Source organism: Ascaphus truei, chromosome 11 (assembly GCF_040206685.1).
Source record: "Ascaphus truei isolate aAscTru1 chromosome 11, aAscTru1.hap1, whole genome shotgun sequence".
NCBI lineage: Eukaryota > Metazoa > Chordata > Amphibia > Anura > Ascaphidae > Ascaphus > Ascaphus truei.
Window position 1 is genome coordinate 41,154,626 of NC_134493.1, and position 17,736 is coordinate 41,172,361.

Genomic DNA, 17,736 nt, shown 5'->3' on the forward strand with positions numbered 1-17,736 from the left:
TTGGAATCCCTTACTCCAAGCTGTCCCAGGCCAAACACCTCAAAAACAGGATGGGGGCCACTAATCTGGACTCCAAGAGAAGAAGCCACGGGCCTCCAGGACATAAGGATCTATAAATCTGACTTAGGGGGGGGGGATACCTGGTTTCAGGGTGCTATGTGTATGTCCTGCCGACGATGACCCGTTCTCTAAAGCTGGTGTCAAGGCGCACGGCTTAAACTTCAACGCTGCTGACACGCAGGGGGTTAATTACAGAGATGAATGTATACAGCAATACACCCAATAATTGGGTAACGCTTTTATTTTGTGTTACTTTCCTCGCCATTCGTGGGGAGGGGCAGAAATGTGCTGCTAGGCTTTCTCACCCCAGAGGTGGCTGCATGTCTTAAATATAACGGTATTCGCTTGGTGATGCTCTTAGAAAGTTTGGGGTATTTTGAGTATTATGGCTGGCTAGGACTGGGGGACCTTCCCTGTCCCTTGTAGGTGCACAGACCCAACAGTATCCTCTGCACCGCCTACAATGTTACCTTATCAAGGAGCTATAAGATATGAACATGCAACAATGTGCCACTTTGGAACTGTGGCTAATATTGATGGCTAGTACAGTATTACCTCCCCTTTCATCCCATTGCCATGTATATTCTAATACTGTGCAGTGCAGACCCCACAGCAGCAGAGGACAAAGCAGCACTGTGGGTTTCAACGGTTTGCTGCCAGTATCGTTACAATAGTTCTGTCACTGTACTCAGTGCTGTGCGCACAGAGCAGATGCCACAATTACTTTTTAAGTATAAACCATTCTGGCCTGTGGGTTATCTTTGCCCAAAGAGTTTACAAATAAGTGGAAAGTAAAGATAATAGGAGTACAGCTAAATGTAACTGGAATAAGAGGAGGTCTTGAGATGCTGGGAGGGTAAGCGCGGGGACGGGGGAGAGAAAGAAGGGGAAAGTGTGGCTGGGGGAAGAGTGGCAGGGTTAGCGTTGTAGAGAGGTCGACTTGCAAGGGGTCTGCGGAGGTGGTTTATAGCTTTACCTAATCTCTAACGTTTAGGATTTCAGCTAGTAATATGTTACATATTAGACTGTTCAGATTTTAAAAATTGAAACAAAAGGTAGTTTGTGTTAAACAGAATCATCCATAGATTCGGCAACGCTGCTGCTAAGATATGTCCCGACTGCATCAGTTTAGCGCTTTGATTAATGACCTTTTGGGTATTTGAACAGGTGCTGAGCTCCTATGTAATGATCCCTCTGCACATTAGAGGAGGAGGGCATAGTGTTAAGTGAAGGGTTTTGGCACCTCCTTCCTGGGCAATAAGAATGTAGGTCGGGTACCAGGTGGGCAACGATGATCTATTCTAGGCAGGCCAACTCCAGTCCTCAATGGCCACCAACAGGTCAAGTTTTAAGGATATCCCTAATTCAGCACAGGTGGCTCAAAGACACAGCCACCTGTGCTGAAGCAGAGATATCCTTAAAACTTGACCTGTTGGTGGCCCTTGAGGACTGGTGTTGGCCATCCGTGCTCTATTCTAACTGTCGGCATTGCTGAGAGTCGCATGCCCTGTTGTCACAGAACAGAGAGGTGTCACTAATCACATTGTGTCAGTCCAGGTCTTGGTTAAACCAACACAACTTGTATGAATGGAACATTCTAAAGAGCCATGCTGGTGGGCGAGGGGGCATTGAAAACTGCCTGAGCCAAACAGAGTGCTCCGCGTCGGAAAGTTCCGTGTCACAGAATGGAATATTCTCATTGGTCAACCCTGCAACCCTCCTTTTTTTTTTTTAAAGCAAGTTACCTGATCAGTGCACCAATACCAGGCGGCAAGGATAGTTAGGCCAAAGGTCATGCCAGTCCAAGGGAGGTCGCCCGAGACCGGGTCCCGGAAAAGGTGCATGGCGTCAGAGCGCGGCAGGTGGCAGGTGGTGTTAGGAACAATTTGGGAAGGCACGGCTCCAGCATACGCCCGCTCCAAGTTGTGATACCCGCCGATCTTGTTGAACGCTGAGCACAACACAAAGAAGAAACGTGTTTTAGGTTGTTTTTTTTTTTTTAAAGAAAAAGAAAAAAACGGGCAAAAAGAATAAAATAATAAAATAATAAAAATATATAAAAAAAAAAAAATAATAATGGCGTCATTGAGCCGCTGAATGTGCACAAATGAAATATACAAAGCAATGCGTCGCTGGTCACTAGCGGTAAGAAGGTTACAATTAAAGACTTGGAATAATTGACCCTTTTGTTTAACCGTTTACATGCCAATAAAGGCACAGGTGCTTGGCAAGCTCCCTCCAGCACTACAGGGACAGGAAGGCTGTTTCCCTATAGTCTCCTGCTAGACTGAGTTAAAAGCAAATACTTTGAAACCATTCCCATGCGTTAACAAGGGGAAAAAATGTATTCTTTGTAAATAAAACATCTGTTTTTTTTTTTGTTATTTTTGTGCCCTGAATATGTACTGTAAAAAAAAACGTGGCAGAATTAGTGTCTTGGTGGTTTGGCTGCTGGGGGATGTGGTGACTACATTGGGGAGCCTGTATGATACAGGTACATGGTCCCACAATGGATATTCCAGCAGTGCAAGGGTCAAAGCATCTCGGCCACCCTGCGATTAGCTGGCGAGGAGGCGCCTCTGTAATGTGACGCAGCGGGCAGTCGTCTTGGCTGCACCCCTGCCCTAACAAAAGAACATTCCTTCTGATGGTTTCCATGAACTCGTCTTGTGCCACTTACTCACCCACTAAATGTGCCTGCAGAGCTGCTTTTAAAGGGGGACTTGATGTATGGACTGGCCTGACAGCCCTCACCCCACAATATCGGCACAAAAAATGTCTTTCCTTCATATTCCCGACATTCCAGCTCAGGCAACCCGAAAAGTGCTGAGACTATTTTTGTACGGTGTAATATAATTTTTAAGCTATTTTAAATATATGCAGTATTTAAAACCTTGGCCTGAGCCCTGTCTTGTGTTTGTGTTGTGAGTGTGGTTTGAACACGTGTGTTACTGTGTCATTTCATGGCTTCTCCCAACCTTGCAGTGCTGTTTGAAGGTGCAAATCAGGATCATCTATTTATAAGAAGAAAAAAAAAACCTATTTTGAATTGTTGATGTTATTTTTTAATGGGCTTCTTTATACTGCTCACTTTGTTTTTTCTATGAGTGAAAACATGGTGGCTATTTCATCTTGTTACTGGGACCAGTTTGTAGCGAGTACAGAGCAGTGCACAATTTGTCATATTACACAACTGCTACTGATATAACCGCCCTCATAGCTCGATGCAGCTCACGGCTACAAAATGAGGGATTCTGCTTTTCAGTTTTAGCTGCGAAACATTGAAACAATTATCTTACACTTCTGGTTACAAGCAGAACTTAGTCTCTTATTGTGTAGCATCAGGTAGGACACAAGGGGAATACGAGAGGAGTATAGAAACTTTACTAAAGTGCATTGCTAGGCACCAAATTCTAGTGTCTTTCCATTGTTGCATTGGATTTACCAGAAAAGAATCCCCTAAAATATGCTAAAGTTGGGCGTTTTCCCGATGTCTGTGAAGTTGCTCTGATCACTGGGCTTTATTTATTCCGTGCCCGTGTAGGATATAATATAACTTTATTTACACAGCGCTTTTCTCCCAATGGGACTCAAAGCTTCGCAGTTACAAAAAGGGAAAAAGAAGAAAACATTTAAGGTTATAAAAGGGACCAAACCCAAGGAAAGATACAACACAGGGGGGGACGGTGCTGTGGCTATTAAATACCGGACAGGTTGTGGATCATTAATTAGATGCCTGGGTAAGCAGGTAGGTCCTGATCCTGATCTATAGATTCCCAGAGAGTGAGCCTCTCGCACTGTATGAGTCAGACTGTTCCAGAGAGTGGGAGCAGCGCGGCTAAGAGCTCGAGCGCCAAAGGAGGTCACGGGGATTCTGGGAGCTGTTAGGAGTGGCAGATATTCCACCCCAGACACGGTGCCCGCCGTCCTCTCTGCGTGAGAGACGCCCTACAGATGCAAAGTGTATTTGTGTATGGAAATCGAGAAGCTAAAAGGGAACTGGCTCCCTGTGCAAATCTCTCCCTATTGTGCTCGTTCGACATGCAAAATACCCTCGCATGCCGGACAGCAAAACCCGCCGCTCGGATCTTATTAACCCCTTTAGTGCTGGAACGGTCAACAACCCCTTGCACTTAAGGTCAACTCGTAACACAGACATGTAGGGACTCACGTGACTGAGTTGTCGCAGTGATCAGGGCTAAATTATGTATTTATAATGCACCAAATACCGATGCTAGTTAGATAGACAGATAGATACATAGATAACTTGGGGAAAGCTAGAACTTTGGACCTATTGAGGTTGCAATTAAATGCAATTGCACCATTAAAATATGAACTCGCCCCAGCTTGAAACACCTGCCCAGTTGCCCCACGGACTTGACGGGGTTAAAGATGAAGCAGTATTAGGCGTCGCTGTTGGACGGGCCTCAGTGTGGCGTTGGCGCCTGTGCACTGAAACTGTTAAAGGGGCAATCCAAGCAGGCGTTGTTTGTTTTTTTTAACATAGGGTTGAAGCAGGGTGTCACCGGAGCAGAACCCCATTAATTTCTGCTCCGGGGACCCCCTGCTTCCCGAGATGCAGACCTCCAAAGAGGGTGCTGGTATCTCAGCAAAGTTTAAAGCTCCCGCGTCACGCGAACCAATAGGAAGCCGACCCGGATGACGTCACGGCTTCTTATTGGCCGGCAGGGCACTGGAGCTTTGAAACCCCGCCATTACGTGAACCCTGCTAGCGGAGCAGCTACCGGCACACCCTGTGGAGGTTCTGTATCTCCGGAAGTAGGGGGTCCCCGGAGCTGAAATTAATGGGGTTCAGCTGAGGAGATCCCCTGCTTCAGGAAGAATATCGGTTATGTTTAATTGAGAAGTTACAGGAACCTCTTCCCTACATTGTGGGCACCTATTAATGTTGGCACAAGAAGTCCCTGCTGGTGGAAGGAAATGATGGAGAAACAGGCCCTTGGCCTCGTTCCTGTGTCCTTCTGTACCTGTGATACTCAGGATAATGGCTCCCACAATCATGATAACCGTCTGCAGAGTATCCGTGTAAATCACAGCAGCCAGCCCACCTGGAAAAGAGCACACGAGTGTCAGGGATTTTCACCAACCTCCTGGCTACAGATGGCAACTTCGGACAGTGCTAGGAGTGGCCAACGCCCGGTCCTCAAGGGCCACCTACAGGTCAAGTTTTCTGGATGTCCCAGCTTCAGCACAGGTGGCTCAATCAGTGACTCAGTCTTCGACTGAGCCACCTGTGCTGAAGCAGGGATATCCTGAAAACCTGACCTGTTGGTGGCCCTTGAGGACTGGGAGTTGGCTGCCCCAAACCCACAGAGGACATTCCAAGGTCGGGGCTGGGTGAAACTGTCCTCCTGTAGTCTGAAGCAGTGCGAACCTCCCTGGCTAACAACCATTGACCTTTCTTTGCATGCCCACAAAATATCAACGGTGCAGGAAAGCCCTCGGGGGAAGCAGAGCGCTCCCTGCAGGTAACTCCGCTGCCGTTCCAAGTCTCACCTAACAGGGGAGGAAAGAAGCCCTGTGTCTTAAAGAAGAAGGGGAGGAATTGGTCTCACCTGCGATGGTATAAAGAGCAGTCACCACCAGCATGAGCACTGTAGAAAGGTAGAGATTCCAGCCCAAGCACACCTGTACAAACAGAGCCCCCGAATACAGGTCAGTCTGCAAGGAAACACAGGTGTAAACGCTGCATTAGGAGCGCTCAGCCCTGTAACACCTCCTCGTCCATAGTTGAGGTTTCTTTCACTGTTTGAGCAGGTGGGCTGCACCTCACTTATAGGTTCCCAACTGTAGCCCTCAAGGACCCCCAACAGTTCAGGGGAAGTGATGCCCCCTGCTTGGACCACCTGTGCTAATGGGAGGATAGCCTTAAATCGTGCTCGGTGAGTGGTCTGTGTGGGCTGGGAGCCTTTGCACTGAGAAATTGTGTGCTGGTTTTCTTGTGCTGGTTTTTACAGCACGGAGACTTAAATACCCTGATGTCCAGCACGGTCAGCGCAGGACTGAGCGGCTGCAGGACACAGAGGAACGCCTTTCCAATATAATCAGAATATGGCAGCGGTGGTCAACTCCAGTCCTCAGAACGCCCCCTTATATCTCACCCTAATATCTCACTATACACTGCTCTGCCCCCCCCTTACATCTCACACTAATATCTCACTATACACTGCTCTGCCTCCCCCCTTACATCTCACCCTAATATCTCACTATACACTGCTCTGCCCCCCCTTATATCTCACCCTAATATCTCACTATACACTTCTCTGCCCCCCTTACATCTCACCCTAATATCTCACTATACACTGCTCTGCCCCCCCTTATATCTCACCCTAATATCTCACTATACACTACTCTGCCCCCCTTACATCTCACCCTAATATCTAAATATACACTGCTCTGCCCCCCTTACATCTCACCCTAATATCTCACTATACACTGCTCTGCCCCCCCTTATATCTCACCCTAATATCTCACTATACACTTCTCTGCCCCCCTTACATCTCACCCTAATATCTCACTATACACTGCTCTGCCCCCCCTTATATCTCACCCTAATATCTCACTATACACTACTCTGCCCCCCTTACATCTCACCCTAATATCTAAATATACACTGCTCTGCCCCCCTTACATCTCACCCTAATATCTCACTATACACTGCTCTGCCCCCCCCTTATATCTCACCCTAATATCTCACTATACACTTCTCTGCCCCCCTTACATCTCACCTTAATATCTCACTATACACTGCTCTGCCCCCCCCCCCCTTATATCTCATCGTAATATCTCACTATACACTTCTCTGCCCCCTTACATCTCACCCTAATATCTCACTATACACTGCTCTGCCCCCCCTTATATCTCACCCTAATATCTCACTATTCACTTCTCTGCCCCCTTACATCTCACCCTAATATCTCACTATACACTGCTCTGCCCCCCTTACATCTCACCCTAATATCTCACTATACACTGCTCTGCCCCCCCCTTACATCTCACCCTAATATCGCACTATACACTGCTCTGCCCCTCCTTACATCTCACCCTAATATCTCACTATACACTGCTCTGCCCCCCCCTTACATCTCACCCTAATATCTCACTATACACTGCTCTGCCCCCCTTACATCTCACCCTAATATCTCACTATACCCCCCTCTGCCCCCACTTATATCTCACCCTAATATCTCACTATACACTGCTCTGCCCCCCTTACATCTCACCCTAATATCTCACTATACACTGTTCTGCCCCCCCCCCCTTACATCTCACCCTAATATCTCACTATACACTGCTCTGCCCCCTTACATCTCACCCTAATATCTCACTATACACTGCTCTGCCCCCCTTACATCTCACCCTAATATCTCACTATACACTGCTCTGCCCTCCCTACACCTCACCCTAATATCTCACTATACACTGCTCTGCCTCCCCCCTTACATCTCACCCTAATATCTCACTATACACTGCTATCTCACCCAAATATTTCACTATACACTGCTCTGCCCCCCTTACATCTCACCCTAATATCTCACTACACACTGCTCTGCCCCCTTACATATCACCCTAATATCTCACTATACACTGCTCTGCCCTCCCTACATCTCACCCTAATATCTTACTATACACTGCTCTGCCCTCCGTACATCTCACCCTAATATCTCACTATACACTGCTCTGCCCTCCCTACATCTCACCCTAATATCTCACTATACACTGCTCTGCCCCCCTTACATCTCACCCTAATATCTCACTATACACTTCTCTGCCCCCTTACATGTCACCTTAATATCTCACTATACACTGCTCTGCCCCCCCCTTACATCTCACCCTAATATCTCACTATACACTGCTCTGCCCCCCCCTTACATCTCACCCTAATATCTCACTATACACTGCTCTGCCCCCCCTTACAGCTCACCCTAATATCTCACTATGCCCCCTCTGCCTCCCCTTACATCTCACCCTAATATATCACTATACACTTCTCTATGCTCCCTTACATCTCGCCCTAATATATCACTATACACTTCTCTATGCTCCCTTACATCTCGCCCTAATATCTCACTATACACTTCTCTATGCTCCCTTACATCTCGCCCTAATATATCACTATACACTTCTCTATGCTCCCTTACATCTCGCCCTAATATATCACTATACACTTCTCTATGCTCCCTTACACCTCGCCCTAATATATCACTATACACTTCTCTATGCTCCCTTACATCTCACCCTAATATCTCACTGTACACTTCTCTGCCCCCCTTACATCTCACACTAATATCTCACTATACACTGCTCTGCCCCCCTTACATCTCACCCTAATATCTCACTATACACTGCTCTGCCCCCCTTATATCTCACCCTAATATCTCACTTACATCTCACCCTAATATCTCACTATACACCTGCCCGACTCTTGCGTTCCGCTGAAGGATGTCTTCTCTCTACCCCTTTTGTCACTATTTTGTATCTAAAGCCCTCTCCCGCCTTGAACCTTTCTCACTGACTGCCCCACACCTCTGGAATGCCCTTCCCCTCAATACCCGACTAGCACCCTCTCTATCCACCTAAGACCCACCTTAAAACACACCTGCTTAACGAAGCATATGAGTAGATCCGTGCCTGACACTATACACCTCTTACATCGACCATGGCCCCTTGCAGATGCACTTACCAGAACACCCTCCTACTGTCTCTGTACGTTCTTCCTACTTACCACATAGATTGTAAGCTCTTCAGGGCAGGGTTGCCTTTTCCTATTGTTTTATGTCTGAATCGCTTATTCCCATTATGTTATAATATTATGTCACATGTATTAGTCCCGTGACGCGCCATGTGCCTGGATGGCTCTATATAAATAAAGATTTACATACTGTATATATATTTCACCAGCTTCCAAACTCCACCTTACAGTACCCTCTTGTGGTGTTGCTAGGTACTACACATCTGCAGGGGATATCACAGCTGTGAGATGCCTCTGTAGGAGTTCTAATTCCTTGGATTCTGGCGGCTGTAACAGGAACCTTAACACATATAGTAACACTTACGGAGATCTTGGTGAAGACAGAGAGCAGCAGCGACAGTGCAGACAGATACATCTGGATCCTCTCCCCTCCGAATCTTCTCATCAGATATTCCGGCATGGTGATAATCTGAGGCAGCAGAAGACAAGGTCACCTTCATTCCATGCTCACAGTGTATAACCCTCCTCAATGTACAGGTGGTCCCAGAGCTAACAATCTAATCCCCCTCCTCCCCTCCCTCCCCCCCCCTCCCCCCAAAAGCACACTGAGGTACAGAGGAGTGGAAACCGAAACACACTTTAAAGGAACAAAAACAGAAAGGCCAGCGCAACATACAAAGTGACACAACATATAGTACAATACTTCAGTGCTAATCTGCTCATGAGTAAGGGTCATTTAGTTAAACCCTTTGGCCAAAACGTTATAAGTCTGCAGCCACGTCACGGCATGACCAGTATGCAGGTCCTAACACTACCTGGTAAAATTCTCATGTACCCCTCGTTTCTGCTGGAGGGAGACAGACCATACGGGGTCTGTGATACACAGGATCATGATAAAAAACTGCTAATTGGAACATTTTAAAGCAATATCCTACTTGTGTTTTTTGGTTGTTATTTACTTTTTATATAAAAAAAAAGTATTATCTAATACTAAAGAACTTATTTCTTTTCACATTTAACTCTTAATGCCATTTCTAATGAGTTGTAATACACTGAGCACCCTTTGATGTCTATAGCAGGTTTATCCCACCTCCCCAGCAGTGCAAGATCTTTGCAACACTTTCCTGTTTGTGATCATGTGTTGCCAATATTCCCAGCAGTTTGAGTGGCAAACTGTAGCAATAATGTTACCGTAGTAATATAAGAATACACTGTAGCTGCTGAGTTACACTGACTGAAGGATTGATTGAAACTGAAAGGCGGCCATTTAGTGAACCCTGGGAAGCAGGATCTTTGCTGATCGATCACAGGAGAACTAATCGATCTGCAGCTTAAGTAATTAGTTTTCAATAAAGGTAAAAAAAAGACATTAAAACAAAAAATATATATATTTTTTTTGTTTTAAGCTACTTGGACTGCCTCTTTAAACTCCGCGCTAAATATCGTCACATATGGCAAAGCTTACAGGTGGCACATGCGCCGTTTAAATGGGCACCGCATGTCATGCCAACCACCCTTCCAAAAAAAAAAAGAACCATCCGTTATGTATAATTAGACTGAGTATCCGCGGACGCATCCATCCCACATACACGTCACTTGCTTTACATACAATAGTGTCAGTTGCCCAAACACACAGCCCCGTGCGGTATCCCCTGGTACTGAACGCCGGCTCCAGAGACAGCAGCACTTACCCCCGAGGAGATGTAAACTGGTACAAAGATCCAGGCCAGGGCCAGCAGAATGTAAGTGGCCTGGAAGACAAGAGCCAAAACATCAGCTAAAGTACCACAGGCATCGTTCAGCTACATTGTCACCACTCACTGGGGGGGGGGGGGGCCTTCCTCGGCTCGGAGTACGAATAGATAAGATACACAGGAGGAAGGGGGTATGGGGGGGGGGGGGGAGAAGGGGGAACGCCTGGGGGAGGAAGGGTGAATGGGGGGAGGAAGGAGGGAGATAGGGGGAATGAGTGGGGGAGGGGAAAAGGGGGGGGGAGGAAGGGAAGAGGAAGGGGGAACAGATGGGGAAGGGGAATGGTGGGGGGGAGGATGGGGGAGCAGGTGGGGGATGGGAACGGGGTATCGGATCTTCCTGTGAGTGACGGGCAGTGTCAGCCAATCACAAGTCTCCAAGAGTATTAGGGGCCCTTTGTCAGTGTCCAGGGGATCTCGGTGCTATGTTTGAATCAAAAAGTCGAAACGGCTGTCTGTGAGTTGGGTTGCAGGCCATGCACTTCTCTAACCCAGCCTGAGCTGAAATGCTGTGTAATGCAGCAGGCAGAAGCTTATAGGGCCCCCGTGTTAAAATGGACCAGAAGCAAAAAGTGACTCACTGTGGCCATCTGTATGTAATTACCCAGAATTCCTGTCAGCAGTAAAAACATTGCATGCTAACAGATAATGGGGAAGGGCCGGGTTGGAGAGCTGTCGGGGACGTGTGAATGTGCTCACACTGTGGGATTTCTATTTGCTGAAAAAGGTTCCAAAACTGAATGCAGTTTGATTGCTTCCAGCCGCACCAAGCCAAACACAACACAATGCTATAGTACGATCATTTACACACACATTATCTCAGCGGTGTGGATATAGCATGTGTGCAGAGGCCTCTGCTTACTCGGGCGGTTTCGGAGCCTCCCACGGTTTGTGCCGCTGTCCTCTTATTATATTGTGTAAGATGCATAGAATAAAGCCAGATTGTTATTCATTTTGATGCTGGTTATTTCTTCTAACACACTCACGACAGATCAGGAGTGGCCAACTCCAGTCCCCAAGGGCCACCACCAGGTCAGGTGTTAAGGATATCCCTGCTTCAGCACAGTCTTCGGCTGAGCCACTGATTGAGCCACCTGTGCTGAAGCAGGGATATCCTGAAAACCTGACCAGTTGCTGGCCCTTGAGGACTGGAGTTGGCCACCCCCTGCAATAGGTGGCACAGAGTCACAATGTGCCGGGTCACGGCGTCTTCACACTTACATTCCATTCGAAGCCAGCGACGGCGATGCCTCCGGCAGCTCCTGTGCCCGCCAGCCCGATAAACAGCCCTGAACCCTCACTGCTGGCAAAGAGAGAGGCGCCAATCTGGGGAAGGGCACAGAGTTGGGCGCCGGTTAGACGTCACGGGGCGGTATGCCATTAACATTCAGGGCTGTATTTACCAATAAGGTATAAGGCACCTTATATCGTAGTAAGCAGTAACTTACCACTGCTTAGTGAACCGGGGCCTCCGTGTTAATAACTATCCTTCCGAACTCATGTGACTCCATGTGCCTGGTCCAAACTAAGGACACATACACCCCCTGCCCCCCTCCCCAATAACCCCTTGAATGCTGGAGGAGTTTGCAACGCCCAGAAAAACACAACACTTTGCCCCATAGACTGAACCTGAGAAATCCCCACACATATTGGATGAAAGCACTCAGGGATTCGACACCTTGTCTCGTATTCTTATTTCCCGTTTGACGCCCGCTACATTTAATATTTGTTTTGCACATTTAAGTCAGAAAGTCCCTGTGCAAAACAAATACTATACATATTACCTGCGCTGCTCCCTTTGTGGAGTATGCAGCTGGTAAAAGGATCGGCCTTACATTTCTGGAAAACAATTCCTGCGCTCCTACCAATTTGGGCTAAAATATACAAGTGTCAGGTTTACGTTCAGAACCTAAGTCTGTGTGGGACGAAGGAGTCATTTGATTGCATCTTTTGATCAAAACATGATCCAAGCCGCCAACCTCGTCATGGTAATCTCCGGTTAGCAGGAACCTGCACTGAATATATGTCATTTCTGATTGCCCTATGGGCTAAACTCTGTGAAGCATGTGGAAGTGCCCTGAAAGGGTTAAATACATGAAGCATATGCTTATTTGTGCAGCTAAATGTAAACATGTCACTAGTATATTTTAGCCTGCTCGGGAGGAGCGCAGGAATTGTTTTTGGTTTTCCAGAACGTCCCAGTGCACATAGCCAGGCCTTGGGCTTATGGCTAGTGAGGGATCATGGTTAGGCGGTAGTGTTTCTGAAGTTGCAGGATTCCTGGATAGTTTATTAGACAATTCCCAAAATCTACTTAGGGTGACCTAGAAATGATACAGTGCAGATGCACCTGTAATGTGGACAGTCAGCCGCCAGGGGGAGCAAATTCCAACTTTTATTGTGTGGCTGGATTGTCAGCCAGATTCTCTGGGTCAAATTCAAAAGCTCAAAACGAATCCATCCCACTGAATCCATACAGATGTCATTCCCAGGGCCTGACTGCTCCCGCCTTCCCTCAGCACAGATACATCATGTGTGAGCCTGTTCACCTAATGCACTGTTTTTCAACCTGGGTTTCTAGGAACCCTTGGGTTCCCCCGCATTTCCCTGTAATGTTCAGGTCATTTGAAAATTGTATCAAATACAGAATAATTTACCATTCATCTGATCATAGACACGCTAATAAAAATGGTTGGGTTTTCCTTAGAATTTCCCTTATGTTTCCTTAACCCAGCGGTGCGCAAACCGGGGGGCGCGACCCCCAGGGGGAGGGGGCGCGAGACTGCCTGCGGGGGGCGCGGGGTTTATAGAGGCCCCGCGCGCTCCCCTAAGGCACTTAAATTAAGTGCCGGGGGAGCTGCAGGGCCTCTGTAAACCTTTACTTACCTTGGCTCCGACGACTTCCTTCCAGCGTCGCCGTGGCAACGCGGCGTCATCGTGTGACGTCACATTGCTATGGCAACGTGACGTCATGACGCCGGAGCGGAGGTAAGTGGGGGTGAGGGGGGCGCAGGAGTGAGGGGACCGTCGGCAGGGGGGCGCAGGGAAAAAAGTTTGCGCCCCCCTGCCTTAACCCAAAAAAGGTTGGAAACCACTGACTTAATGTACCCATGTATTTGTACCCATGTATTTGTAACCATGTATTTGTTATCATATATGCCCAGGACATACGTGAAAACGAGAGGTAACTCTCACTGTATCACTTCCTGGTAACACATGTTATAAATAAATAAAATTCTGAGGAAAAGATAATGGGAGGTGGGGGGGGGGGGGGGGGTCTTCAGTAAAATAGAAGCTCCCACTGAGCTAAATAAGTGTGCTAGTGCCCCGATCAGCACTATCGCAGATTAATGAATAAACCTTAACGCATCTATAAGCTCCTGAGGTCAGGTATACCCATCGTGTGTGTGTGTGTGTGTGTGTGTGTGTGTGTGTGTGTGTGTGTGTGTGTGTGTGTGTGTGTGTGTGTGTGTGTGTGTGTGTGTGTGTGTGTGTGTGTGTGTGTGTGTGTGTGTGTGTGTGGTTACGGCAGTAATACATGTGACATAATAATAGGAGACATAATAGGAATAAGTGTTTCAGGCATAAACATTAGGAAAAGGAGTCCCTGCCCAAACAGCTTACAATCTAAGTATATACACAGTATATACAAAAAAAATGTATGGAGTAAAGCCAATCCCCAATTGACTTGTCTTATTTGTTCAGTATTGGTGCATCATTCAGTGCATTAAATGCTTGTAATCAATAATAACTTTTCCAGGATGGTATTTGAATTTTGTGTCAATACTGAAGACACACCAGACACAAAGTAAATGTGGAGATGTGAGATACACACACACTGAGGACTTGTGTTGTACAACGCAATAATATGTAGTGATCACACACACACTACAATAATATGTAGTGATCACACACACTACAATAATATGTAGTGATCACACACACTACAATAATATGTAGTGATCACACACACACTGAGGACTTGTGTTGTACAAAGCAATAATATGTAGTGATCACACACACTACAATAATATGTAGTGATCACACACACACTGAGGACTTGTGTTGTACAAAGCAATAATATGTAGTGATCACACACACTACAATAATATGTAGTGATCACACACTACAATAATATGTAGTGATCACACACTACAATAATATGTAGTGATCACACACTACAATAATATGTAGTGATCACACACTACAATAATATGTAGTGATCACACACACTACAATAATATGTAGTGATTCCTCAGAACACACACACACATTTATTAGGGAAATACGGAGCTGGAACCTGCAGCACAAAAATCTTAACTTATATGTAAACTACAATAAATAATACAACTTTAAGCAAGGACATTCGGCAGATAAAAAACGCCTTTACCAAGAGTCATAATTGCAGCATTATTACTAATAATGTCATAAGAACCATATAGTGTTTCCTTTCGCTCTCTAGAAATGGGTTTCAAACAATAGCTATATATTGGGTATGTGGATCTCAGGAGCCATTCTTCCCGCGCGAGGCGCTTACACTTACCGGCCACCACGCCATGTTCCTACCCGCCAGGAAATACCCGCTCAGCGTGTTTCTGTTCACACGGCAGGACGACTGCAAAGGGAAAGACACAGGAATCAGGGGCTTACAGTGCGATTCCCCGGAGAGGTTTCCTTATACAAAAGGCTCAAATAAAGCTCCGCTCAAAAAGAAATGTAATTTTCAGTGTAACCTGTTAGTAACTTTCCTATGTATGAAGAACGAATACAGATACAAATATATAGTAGTAATAATAATAAATAAATAAATATTGGATATAACATTGGGCTTCCTTGTCTTTTGTTGTACATATTAGGTCACAAACCCAGTAAGGTTCCTATTAATGGTGTTTCACAGTATATGTTTTCCATAGTAGGAAGGCAGCGGGACCTCGTAGAGCTGAAGAAAAAAGTTATTTATTGAATTTGACATATTCCTCCAACGCGTTTCGATTCCAGCCGGGACTGAAACGCGTAGGAGGAATATGTCAAATTCAATAAAGAAACTTTTGTCTTCTACTCGACGAGTGCCCCGCTGCCTTCCTAGTATGGGATCTATTCACACAACGGAATCTAGCAGAGGATCAGATCCCCGGCAGCAATTGGTGCATCATTACTTCTTGTCCCGGTGGTACAGGGCGTACTAAAGGAGTGCAAGCTATATCCTGCCTTCTTTTCTTTTTACATTATATGTACTAATTGGTCAGATTGCAGTGAGCCAAGTGGTCAATTTCACTGCCAATTTCCTCGTTTCTCTGTCACAGAACCGCCACAGCCCCTATCTCATATCCAATGGGCAATATTCATCACGTTATGTAGCAAAATTGCAGTTTTACAGACAAGCGCGTAAAAAAAGACAAACATTTAAGACTGGTGCAAATCTGGTACGTTAAACGCATCCAAAGAGAATGAATGTATTGATTTTGTACCTATTTTAGACCTGTATGAGACAATCTTGAGCAATCCTTGCGATTAGAGGCAATCCATGCAATATCCTACGTGTTTATTTATTTTTTAATAAATAAATCAGTTCTGTAGTATGAGATAGTATTTACTGCATTTTTAAAAATTATTATAATATGCAACTACATTTTTAATATGTTTTAATATGTTTTAATTATTATTATATGCAACTACATTTTTAATATGTTTTGATATGTTTTAATTATTATTATATGCAACTACATTTTTTATATGTTTTATATAATGAGCGTCATTTGCTTTCTATAGCAGGCTTTAGCCCACCACACCAACAGCGCAACACTTTCCTGTTTGTGATCATTTGTTGCCAATATTCCCAGCAGTTTGAGCTGCAAACTGTAACAATAGATAATGTTACCTTAGTAATATAAAAAGAATACATTGTAGCTGTTGAGTTACACAGACAGAGGGATTGATTGAAACTGAAAGGCAGCCATTTAGTGAACCCTGGGAAGCAGGAACTTGCTGATCGATTACGGGAGAACGAGTCGGTCAGCAGCGTAGGTAATTAGTTTTCAATAAAGGTAATCAAAGGCTGCATATATTAAAACTATTTCAAGTGCCTCTTTAAGGCCAGTTTCCGTTTCTAACGGCCACTTAGCAGCACATACTGGATTTATTTTAAGGTGAATCCCATCTTTGCCCTTTTTAAGTGGTTGTCTCATAATTGAAGGTATGTTACTTAGGAAACTTAGGCCTGAAAGCCCCACTGTGCTAAGCACAAAATAACACACATCTCACTGCATCAGGCGGTTACAACAACTTCATTCAGGAAAAGTATCCAGAACATGGTCATTTCGGAATAAACTGCTTTTGACAATATTTCCCCCCGAAACAGAAAACTGGAATGCCGCATTTTCACCAAGTATATCCTCCGAATAAAACGAAATATTAAAAGTTAAATAGATACAGATCTTAGACTTTAAATGCCTCATCCCAAATTACAAATCTATTCGGACTTGGACCAGTTTGGAGAATCTGGACGCAAACGGCAAACGCGAAAAAAGTCTTAAGCGCGAGACATTTTCCGGCCACGAGTATTATAAGCAAAGCCCCCGTTCTCTCACCCAGATCCCCACGGCCACGTTGAGAATAAAGTACGCCACGATCACGATGATGTCCGGGATGTTGAAGTGCTGGGCTGGCATGTGGTTGGTGGACGTGGCGTTCCAGTCCATGGCTCGCGCTCCGCTCCTTTCCCCCATACTGACGGGAGAATCTCCCGGACACGGAGGGTCAGTCGCAGGATTGCTGACTACGACAAACTCGTTAGCTGGGTTGGACTAATTGATCATTAATCCAGCTGCACAAGTCACTGCTGCTCAGCGAGGCGTTCGGGCGGATATCGGTGACACAAAGTACAACCTGGTGGTTTTTCCCCCCCCTTACTAAATGCACAGAGGCGTCCAAACAAGTAACAGAAGTTTTGTGGAGCAATAATGACACCAGGAAGTGCCAGGTCCAGAACCAGAGATCGATTTGGGGATCCCCCAATATTTCCCACTTATTATTTAAAGCCCCGGTTCCACAACGCAACATATTGGGGGCTGCACTAAAGATGGAGGACCCCCCTGCCATATAACTACCATTTTTTTTTTTACGGTTGTCACTTAAGACTGGGGTGTTCAACTCCAGTCCTCAAGACCACCCCAGCAGGTCAGGTTTTCAGGATATCCCAGCTTCAGCACAGGT

At 45.8% G+C, this 17,736-nt stretch overlaps 2 protein-coding genes across 2 annotated transcripts in view; one reads left to right on the plus strand and one right to left on the minus strand.

The window, feature by feature from the left end:
• Positions 1-2,437, plus strand: part of FAM83G (family with sequence similarity 83 member G) — a 37,696-nt gene extending 35,259 nt beyond the window's left edge. Inside the window, exon 5 of the mRNA XM_075565803.1 lies at positions 1-2,437. This exon is cut by the window's left edge and continues 262 nt beyond it. Within this exon, the coding sequence (XP_075421918.1) occupies positions 1-116 (116 nt within the window). The 3' untranslated portion in view covers positions 117-2,437.
• The window catches only part of SLC5A10 (solute carrier family 5 member 10), a 108,398-nt gene extending 90,694 nt beyond the window's left edge, over positions 1-17,704 (minus strand). The window contains exons 1-8 of the mRNA XM_075565805.1: positions 17,112-17,704; positions 15,068-15,139; positions 11,746-11,850; positions 10,465-10,524; positions 9,138-9,242; positions 5,637-5,742; positions 5,049-5,129; positions 1,806-2,011 (exon numbers count right to left, since the gene is read on the minus strand). Coding sequence (XP_075421920.1) covers positions 1,806-2,011; positions 5,049-5,129; positions 5,637-5,742; positions 9,138-9,242; positions 10,465-10,524; positions 11,746-11,850; positions 15,068-15,139; positions 17,112-17,249 — 873 coding nt within the window. The 5' untranslated portion in view covers positions 17,250-17,704. The remainder of the gene's footprint in view (positions 1-1,805; positions 2,012-5,048; positions 5,130-5,636; positions 5,743-9,137; positions 9,243-10,464; positions 10,525-11,745; positions 11,851-15,067; positions 15,140-17,111) is intronic.
• Between the last annotated feature and the right edge of the window lie 32 nt (positions 17,705-17,736).